At 36.1% G+C, this 10,746-nt stretch overlaps 1 protein-coding gene across 1 annotated transcript in view; it reads left to right on the top strand.

Annotated features, from left to right (window-relative positions):
* LOC109819603 overlaps positions 1 to 7,247 on the top strand; it is a 7,818-nt gene extending 571 nt beyond the window's left edge. Inside the window, exons 2-6 of the mRNA XM_020385382.1 lie at positions 1,546 to 2,505; positions 3,007 to 3,180; positions 4,932 to 5,071; positions 6,831 to 6,941; positions 7,022 to 7,247. Coding sequence (XP_020240971.1) covers positions 1,624 to 2,505; positions 3,007 to 3,180; positions 4,932 to 5,071; positions 6,831 to 6,941; positions 7,022 to 7,079 — 1,365 coding nt within the window. The 5' untranslated portion in view covers positions 1,546 to 1,623 and the 3' untranslated portion in view covers positions 7,080 to 7,247. The remainder of the gene's footprint in view (positions 1 to 1,545; positions 2,506 to 3,006; positions 3,181 to 4,931; positions 5,072 to 6,830; positions 6,942 to 7,021) is intronic.

Here is a 10,746-nt window from a genome sequence, read left to right as displayed (position 1 = left end):
ATTGGAACTTGGAAGAAATAAAATGTATGGGTATTTTTGTGTTGCTCAAGTGTTCTTCAGTTGCTTTGTGGGATTTACAGGAATATAATTCCTTCAGTTAAGAGTTTTGAGTTATGCTTCATTGATAGCCTCTATGGACTGGACAAGTAGTAGTTGAAAGGGGCAAAGTTGTTACTTGTCTTTTCAGGGAAGGGAGGTAGGAAGATTCATGATTCATGAAGGAAAGGAAAGGACAACCCAACAAAATGGGAAAGAGGGCAGGTGATTGGCAAGTCAAAGGGAAGATGTATTGCCCCTCTAAGCGCCTACCAGATGGGAAAAGAGAAAAAAAAAAACAAGAAGAGAAATGTGTAGAAAACCAATATCAAATAAACATAAGGAAATAGGGGCCAGTCCTTGACGAAGTAGAGGAGAATTCAGAGATATGTAGTAGTTTTTAGAAGCACGTAATTGCTTCTTCATATATTGGATCACCATTGTGCCAGTTGAATTTTTGTTGTGTGGATAGTGCCGAAAGAAAGGGAACATCTTGATCTTTGAGTCCTAGGTTTTGCGGGTGAATCCTTGGAGTTTACCTAAGCCTTTGGGGATGTATTGTTTTGGATAAACAGAAACAAAAGAAGAGGAAGAAAAAAATGAAGATGTTAAGAAGAGGCGAGAGACAAAATCAATATGAAAACATGTTGTGAGTAGCCAATTGCAGGAACCATTGTTGTTAGCGAACATTGACTTTATCATTCAAGAAGACAAGTTCTGGAAAAATTATGAGCATCTTTTATCATGATCATAGGCATATAGGGCTGTTTAAGCTCCTGAATAAACTTTTAAGTCGGCGTATTGCATATATTTCAAGATGACGATGAAGTAGCAATTTTATAGATGAACTAAACGACATATTCTTGATTTTTTGGATAATCTCCATCTGCTTCAAGTTTATTATCATTTTACACTCAGAACCTTGATGTGCAAGTATATCAATGCGGGCACACAATTGTTCCTTTAGTTGTTAGCAACACTTCAAGACAATATGGGATTTGCTGGATGATATCATTAAGCAAAATCTTTATTTAATGGTTAATGACGTCAGCGTAATTCATCAAACTTCAAACAAGACAATCTCTAATATCTTCATTCATAGCACATGAAATGAAAAAAAAAATAATTTTGAGCTCATGTAAATTATTATGATATAATGATATATACATTTATGTGTAGCCAAGCCGCCATATTCTACCTTTTACAAATTTGCCGTGTCCTGAACCCATACACGCACCCATATCCGTATCCCTGTAACTTAGGTCACCTATCATCATAACTTTGAAAGCTCTCTACTTGACTTATATCCCCAGTTTTCTAATTGTATACCCAGTTTTCTAATTGCTGTTGTCTTGTCTGATGGTCTATTTTTTACTGTCCAGAGTTTTCACTGTGATATTTCTTTCTATAGTTCATATTTGTGCTACCTCATGACTAAATTATATATTGGTATAACATTTATAAGTAATAGGAGTAGACTAATTTGTAATTACTATGTTTCACATACAGATTGAAAACCGGTCATCAGAGAAATTGGTTTTACCAGCAAGCCTTCATGGTCCCATAGAAGATGATGATCTCGAATGTATGGTAAAGGAATCTCCTCTGACCTTATCTTCAAACAGCAGCTCCTCAAGCTCCATTAATGAACACCTGATGTCTGGTATAATCGTCAGTAATGGTCACAAAGAAAACTCAGCGCTTCTACAAAATACTGAAGTCAGTGATTGTGGTAAGTGTCTCACTGAAAGCAAGGAGCTTGTTCCTTGTGTATCAAGTGCAAGTTCTGCTTCCAACATGACTCATTCTAAAAAGACATGTAATCTTGCAAGTACTTCAAAACAAGTGGATCTAGAACCATCTTCAACGAATACAGATACCGTGTTTGTTCCAGTTGAAGAAGATGCTGACAGCATAAATGACAATGTATCCCAACATTCCTCAGTGAGGTTTTCAAGTAGTGTTTCTCGCCTGGAACCAATAGATACTCCTCCAATTGTGAACTTGACAAGTGAGATACCTGATGCTGGTTCAACCATTGCTTCTACTGCAGCCATCTTATCCTCAATTTCAAACTTGCGGGCAGAGGAACCTCTCCTTGAGGCAACCTTATCAGGTGAAGACTTCCTCACTGTGGAAACAAGGAGTCATGGAAATGACCTTCATGTTGATGTTATGAGTATCCCTTCAAACAATATACCGAGTGGCACCGCGGATATAAGTAGAAACGAGGTAAGAAGGAATAGTAGAAGGCTATTTTGGGATGCCTTGTCAAGGCGCAGTACTAGAAGGAACTATGACTCAGAAATATTGTCATCCACTGAGGATAATGATGAACTCGGATTTAATGACAGGTGGTTACTAGATATTAGCAATGACCTTTTCAGAACTAGGTTTGATCATGATTCAGTATTTTTGCAACGTAGAAGGCATGGTTTCAATGGAAGAAGATGGCATTCTAGATCTGAGGTGATCTTTTGTCCAGTTTCAGTTTTATTTCTTCAAGTTGTGCATCAATTATTAATTAAGTCTAATCCTGGTAAGTATACAAACCCTTATATTACATCACATGCATCTTGAAATTATTATACCCATTTTCTGTGGTGAACTCGCTCTAAAATTATATTTTTTACACAAATTAATCTTCAATTTATTATTTGTTAGTCCTATAATTTGCTTTGTAACTGATCCGTTAGTATTCACATATGGGATTTAGTTAATTTTTTTTATAGCTGATTCATGTTCTGGTTATGTTTTCTTTTATGAAGCTGCAGTTAATTAATTTCTCTGCTTTGTACTTTGCCTTTCATTATTTCTTCATTCTTTTTCTTCAGCGGAACTTTTTCCTGGCCTTCAATTCCCTGTTAAGACTCTGCTCTCCTTTTTTGTAGTCTCTAGTGGTTTATAACATTAGATTTCCTGCATCTTTATTTTCTGGGTTTGCTAGACCTGATGAGTTCCTTGGTGCAGATAAGAGAACGACTCCGTGTTGGCTCTAATAATGACAGGAGACAAACTAACTTTTGCCCGTCAGGGCTCCACCCAGATGGTAGATGTACTTGTGATTCACTATTCATGCATGAGGAATCGAGTACTCGAGCTAGTATTTCACGGATTGTTTTGTTAGCTGAAGCCTTATTTGAGGTAGGCCTTTAACAGGTCAAGTACAGGATGTCTTTGTTTATTTGTAAAATTTGATTCATGTTTTATGGGTGCTTGGCTGCGTAGGACTATTTCCTTGATAAGGTTATCGCTGGTGGTCTACATTGTTCTGTGTTGACTGATACCTAATGCTTTTACGGGTTAAACCTGAGATAAGGATTGTATTTAAGGTTGTTCGCAAGCAAATTGAACAAACACAAAAGCTGTAAAGGGATGAAAGTGGCAAAAGTTCTACTAAATGAACTATTAGCCTAGTGTTAATCCTTTAAAAGGTTTTGCAATTGGAGCTAGGGCCCGTGAATCATGAATGTTGACACCTAAGGCCTAGTTTGGTAGGGGATTTGAAGAGGGGAGGGAAGATGAAGAAGTGGGAGACAAAAGTAAGAAGTTGAGTTTGGTAGGACGGTTTTGGAGGGGAGGGTGGAGTGAGGTTAAGGGAGGGAAGACAAAATGGTTACTATTCCCTGTCCCGTCAAATCTGGGGGACAGTGAACATTATTCAAGGGGAGCTAAAAGTGATGTTTTAAAATGACCTTTATATCCTCTTGTATTTCTTTGGACAACAAATATTCCCAAAGCAAAAGGGTATAGTATTTTAACTATTCACGTCACCTTCCCTTCTCATCTCCCAGCTAAACAGGGAAATATCATCTAGCTTCCTTCACTCCACCTCCAACCAAACAAGAAAAGGGATGTTTTTCCCTCCACCTCGTTGAACTCTACTCCCCATTCCCTTCCCTCCTCAGTTCCCATACCAAACCAAGCCAACATCGCATGAAAAGACCATAGTTAGTGCATCAAAGAGATGTCTGTTCTGTAGTCAATATTATTCACTAATGAAAGAAGAAAGTGAAGCACCCACTCCCTATGTTAGATGAACAGATGTCATGAGCGTCAAGAGAAAGGTCTTGAGTGTGCGAAAATGCAAATTTAAAACTGGGATACAGGGATACTTATAATTTTAACCAATTTGAGTTTAAATTCAATCATCAAATTCTTAAGTTCAAGTAACCAAAAGTCATTTAGAGTTTAAATTGAACATACGAAGTTATTTTTAACTTGAAATTACCAACATTTAGGAGTCTATTATCAAAGTTAGTAAAAAATGGACTCTTATATAAGAATAAAGTGACATTTTTATTTTAAATAAATTATCTTCGCTTGCATACGACCATTCAAACATTTTTATTTAAATTTTAGTATCTCTGGGACCCATCCTTTAGAGTTCATCCCTGCTGTCTGCTGCTACAATAAAATCTATATCATGAACTTATGGTTATTGCCTTGATGGATTATAATTGCTAGGAGTGAACCCTCTATTCCTTCTAAATTTTCCTACCCTTAGTTTTTTTTCGTTATATGCAGTGATATGAATATCATGTGAAAAGCTGATGTGGGTGGATGGCTGGGTGTATACGTAGTCATCCTGTTAATTTCATATACAAACATATCTAGTTACATTTGACTTTGAATAAATAAGTCATATTATAGTACTGTCATACTGAGTAATGATAATTCTTATACGAAGGTTATAATCTCTATGGTAACCTTGAATGCTGAACTTGACTTACTTTGAATAGCTTCCTAGAGTGATTTGCTGGCTCTAAATTTTCAATTAAGAATTTACGTTTGCATACTGCACAATTGAGAGGCTACGCGAGTTACCTTGTTTTACGGTGCTGACTGCTTAGAGTTTTTCTGTGATGCAATAGTCTTATGCAATATGATTGCAGGTCTTGGATGAAATCCACCGGCAACCTGTTTCGCTTTCACTTTCAGTGGTTTCTCTTCCAGCACCAGAATCTGTTGTGAATGCTTTGCCTGTCAAGACTTACATAAAACATGATGCAGTTGAAACATATGACTTAGAACAGTAAGCTTCTTGATTTGCTTTATTTTCATTAGATTCCCAGCGGAGATCTACTAGGTGCATTCATTTATGCTAATCCCTATGATGCTCTCTCCCTGTTTGAGCTATTCTGCAGGCATAGCGTATGATGCGTGAAGTTGTGAATGAAAAATTGTTTTTTTTCCTGTGGTCCGTGTGATTCTCTGCTTTATATGTACTGTAACTTTTTTCTTTTGATTAACTAGATGCACCGTAGCTTGCGTGAAGGATGAAATTCTTGGTACAAAATTTCTGTGTTTAATTAAGAATGGTAATAGTACACGAAAAAATTTTGGGAGGACATACTGGTTCTTGATTAAGTATAGGTCATATTCACTAATGCAAAATGACCGTTCCCATAAGAGATATTGACTTTTATTCTAGAACATAATGTTATCTGAAAAGGATATTCTCTTTTCACCCAGTATGACAAGTTATGAGAAACCTATTTTGTTCGGGTCTGTGATTCCATTATTCCTTGTATGCTTGGGTTTGTGGTACAGGTTTGGGTTCACCGTATGCTAGTTTGAAGGATATACAATGTGAAAGTGCAAGCTTAATCGAATCAGCCTTTTGGGCCATAATATACTTGGAGCATCATTAAGGTCTTATGAGAAACCTATTTTGTTCGGGTCTGTGATTCCATTATTCCTTGTATGCTTGGGTCTGTGGTACAGGTTTGGGTTCACCGAATGCTAGTTTGAAGGATATACATTGTGAAAGTGTAAGCTTAATTGAATCAGCATTTTGGGCCATAATATACTTGGAGCATCATTAAGGTCATCCCAGTAATTTTGTATCTGTGAATGTGGCAAAGGAGACCCAGACATTCAAAGACATGTAAAATAAAGGATTATGGTAATAGAAATTTTATTCATTTCAAAGAAATATAAAGCACACACTTAAATTAGGAAATATTTACATGATTAATCAAAGCACAAATCCAATTTTGAAAGTCCTAGTATAAGTCTGAAAGGCTGTAAAATAAGTCTAATAACCCAGTTTAAATGATAAATACAGCAAAAGAATATAGGACCAATTAGTCATTGTTCTTTTACTGGATCATAAATTTGATGATCCGGATTAGAAATGCACCACATATCAGTATATGCAGGAACTGGATCACATCTCAAGTGGGGTAGAGTGAATTAATTTCACTGACCCGTCCCTCCTCTAAAGGTTCATGCAAGTCCTATATCAAATTTGTAACACAGGCTTGGCTCTCTCTCGCTGTTCCTAAGATACAAAAGGAATAAAAGATTCTAGCTATGCAGGAATTATGATGGTCCCAGATTTTGTTTAATGGTCTACTCACAATTGATTTTGTGATTATTATATAATTCTGATGCATGACTTTGTTGGTACACTCATCAGTTGCATATATACTTCACAAGGGACTCCAATTTATTTTTTTTGTAAGTAATAGTTGCAGATTTATTGTAACATGTACTCTTACTGTCCTCGTCATGGTTCATAGCCCACCCCATTGTTAGTCTGACCCGTCTTCGGTCATACATTCCTTAGGAAATTGTTGTCTGCATTCTGTGAGTCTTTATATCCATCACCCAGAGATGTCCTTAGATTGCTCTCTAAAATTAAGATTTCTATCTTATTGTCAAATTATGTTGCTTTTCTGAAACTTTTTTGATATAATATTTGTTACTTTCTAATTTGTGAACGATATCTGTAGTAATGCTTTCATGACTTACTCTGAGACATTTTTTCCATTATCCAATTAATACAGGTGTTACATTTGCTTGGCTGAATATGAGGAAGGCGATAGTATAAGAGTCCTTCCTTGTCGCCATGAATATCATATGTCTTGTGTTGATAAGTGGCTCAAAGAAATGCACGGGTATGATTATCCGTATTTATTTTAAAATGCATTTTTCTATCATTCACTATCAAATATTCTGATATCAAATATTATTACAGGGTATGTCCGCTGTGTCGCCAGGATGTTTCCCAGGTCACTGCAGAAGTCATTACATAAGTCCTGTATAACATTTGCCTCGCTCATTAAAAGAATATGTGTACATGATGGTAATGTAAATAACTGTCTGAAAATGATATAATCTGTAGGTATGTACATATATTCCACTGTCTAATATTTCTCTTAATACTCTGTAATCTCCTGGCTCAAGTTATTTCTTTTTGGGTCTTTTTTTTGTGTTTTGGGGCGTTTTTTTTTTGGGGGAGCATATGCTAGAAAGGAATGGCGGGCAGGTTTGCATGCATATTATACAGTCGATTGTGTAAATTTGTTAGGTTTGAACATATATTATTTAGGATACATATGGATATCCAATAAATATACCAGAACATGCGGATCTCTGCGCAATTTAGAAATAATGTTTATGGTACCTTTTCAGATATACCTTTTAGGTGAGTGTTTGGACAAGTAACAACACATGGAAATCTTTTGAACTTGTGATACTGAAAATTTCTGTTATAATTAGAAAGTATTAATTTTGTAACTGCACATGATTGTATTTCACATTTTTCTCCATTTTTTTAATTAATGAAGTTGTCGCGATCTTCTTGTGCACCCGCCTAATCAGTATTTAGATTTCCTTAACTTCGCATTTTCAAAAACCTGAGAACTCGAAACAAATATGATTTTCATTTCTTTTAAAAGATATATGCTAACATATTCAATTTCTTTATGTAAAGTTTGGTTTTGTATTGGGCTACAGAGAATGCATAGGGTGAATGATAGGTTGTGGTGATTGATTTTGGGAATGGGACGGTAGTATGCCTACAACCAAGGGGAATTATGGAAGTCTTATTCATTCATAAATATAGTTTTTAGCTATAGCTGTCAAGGATAATTCTAGCTCAGTGGAAAACCAGAAAAGTTCATTACAATTTCTAGTTCCTTCAATATCTAGCGATCATTTCTATGACAGACCTTTATTAAATTATTTGGTCACGATTTCTGAGAGGGACCAAACAAAGTAGCTAGTCGGGTCTAGTACAAGTCATGGACTTTTCTTGCAGCTTTCAGAGCAACTTGTGACAAGCTTTGAAGCTCAAGGCTTGATTCGTGTTGGTTTTACTTTTCTCGAACGTTTTAGATTTTTTTTGAGGGAGAGAGGCCTATTTGTTTTAAAATATCCCAAGTCCTTTTCATTTCCTTTTCCTTCTACATAAATTTGGATAACCAAGCCCTCCATCATATTTGTGCTACTACCTAACAAAAAATATGCAAGACTTGGTCAGGTGCAGGCTCCATTGATGACTAGGTTGCGTCGCAGAGGGGGTCCTCCCTTGGGTTGAGTAGAGGAGAATAACTTCGTGATGTCTTCTAAGGCGTGGCAAGGGCTCTCGAACTCGACTGGTCACCTGGTTGTAGCTCCTCCTGACCAAGGGTTTCCTCATTAAAAAAAAAAAGTTGCAAGAATTTCCCTTCGAACTTCATTATTTTTCTGTGTACAGACCCACGTTTATGAAATTTTGTACAGATTTAAAGTATAACCGTTTTCATTATTGGCTATAGTTGAGCTTCTATTGTAGATGTCATTTAGCCTATGCCCAAGATTCAAGATTGTCTCTCACTACAAGAAACTTAAGAATCAAAATTCTTAATGAATTAATTATATTAGCTCCAGACTATCAACGTTTAAAACTACCACAGGAATGTAGCCAGAACTTAGTTGATCAAACTGATTTATAATTCTTAACGCTCATCTTCTTGTGGGTTTTCATCATACGGTTGATCCTTTGAAGGTTTCACATTTGTTGTTAATTTCATCCAAACCTTTGAAATTTAGCAAACAAATATAAATTTCCAAACAAATCACTTGTAGAAGAGATGAACTGGATCATAAGAGAGGCTAGAGGAAAGAGTCAAATACATGGAAACACCTGAGAAGTAGCTGATTGATTAAGATACAATATCAGTGATCGAACTCAAGGAACAAGAAAGAATAGATTTTTGAGGGGGGCTCTGGTAACAGGTTAGGGTTTGATTTTGTTTCTTTTTGTTGTATTTTTCTCAAGGAGATTACTCCTCTTTATATAGGAGCCAGAACCCATTATCTCCACCCCCCCTCATAACCGCTACTGAGAGAATTTCTCTCAACAAACCCAATTTCTCTCCACGATCCACAATTCTCTCTACTGAGAATCGTTGATTTGGTCATCTTAGACCAGGTCAAGCTAACATCTCCCACTTGACCAAATCAACCAAGTGATATGCCTCCCACTATCCGTGAGATCAGATGTTTCTGCTTACCATTACTCTCACTATCCGTAGAGAGTAACTCTTATTTTACTTGGACTTATTTATTTCTAAGTCCCATCAAACTTACATGTTTGATAAAAGATTCTGCTGGTATTCCTTTTGTCAAAGGATCAACAATCATATCTGTAGTAGGGATATAAGTCACTTTGACTTCTCCCTTTTCTACAATATCTCGAATATAGTGATACTGGATCTCAATATGTTTTCCTTTGAAGCTATTCGCACCACTATTGATTAAGCTAATTGCTGCTTGATTATCACAATAAATATCAATAGGTCCTTCTAACAAATTGAGATCAAGATCAATCAAAAACCGTCTTATCCAGACAGCATGTGTAGTTGTCATACTATAAGCTATATATCCAACTTCTTACGTATATCTAGCAACACACCCTTGTTTCTTGCTACTCCAAGAAACAGCTCCTCCTCCAAAGATAAATAAGTGTCCCGAATTGGACTTTCCATCATCTTTATCACCTCCGAAATCAGCATCGGAAAAACCAAGGTGTTCAAGTGAATCGGCTTGATAGACTAATCTATGAGTCAATGTACCTCTGATATACTTCATAATCCTTTTAACAGCTTCCCAATGTACTGGTCCTGGATTACTTTGATATCTACTGACTAGACTCATAGCATAAGCTATATCAGGTCTGGTACACAACATTGCATACATCAAGCTTCCAATTACTTGAGCATAAGGAACATCTGATGGCTTCTGCCATTCTCCAGGGCTTTGCTCTTTACATAATCTCTTTCCCATAACCAACGGAGTTGGTGCTGGATTGGAATTCTCCATTCCAAACCTTTTAAGAACTGATCTTAAATATTTTTCTTGGTTTAAACTTAGCATTCTAGACTTTCTATCTCGAATTATTTGAATTCCAAGAATATATGATGCATCTCCCATGTCTTTCATCTCAAACTTTTCGCTGAGATCTACCTTGATTTTATTCAACATTTCTATGTCATTTCCAGCGAGCAATATATCATCCACATATAATGATAATATAGTAAACTTGCTCCCACTTTTCAAGACATATACACAATTATCTAATTTATTTTGAATAAAACCAAGTTTAGTGACCGCATCATGAAATTTAAGATACCATTGTCTAGAAGACTGTTTTAAACCATATAGAGATTTCATTAATTTGTAAACTTTATGTTCCTGTTCTTTCACCTGAAAACCTTCAGGTTGTTGCATATATATTGCTTCCTTCAACTCTCCGTTGAGGAATGCAGTTTTAACATCCATTTGGAATAACTCCAAATCAAGTTATGCAACAATAGCCAAAATAATTCTAATGGATGCAAATTTAGCTACAGGAGAATACGTCTCCTGAAAATCTATTCCTGTCTTCTGGTTATAACCTTTAGCAACTAACCGTGCTTTGAATTTATCAATAGATCC

The sequence above is a fragment of the Asparagus officinalis genome, chromosome 8 (assembly GCF_001876935.1).
Source record: "Asparagus officinalis chromosome 8, Aspof.V1, whole genome shotgun sequence".
Taxonomy (NCBI): Eukaryota; Viridiplantae; Streptophyta; class Magnoliopsida; order Asparagales; family Asparagaceae; genus Asparagus; species Asparagus officinalis.
Note: the sequence above shows the minus strand (reverse complement) of the source record. Positions and strands in the feature narration are given on the sequence as shown.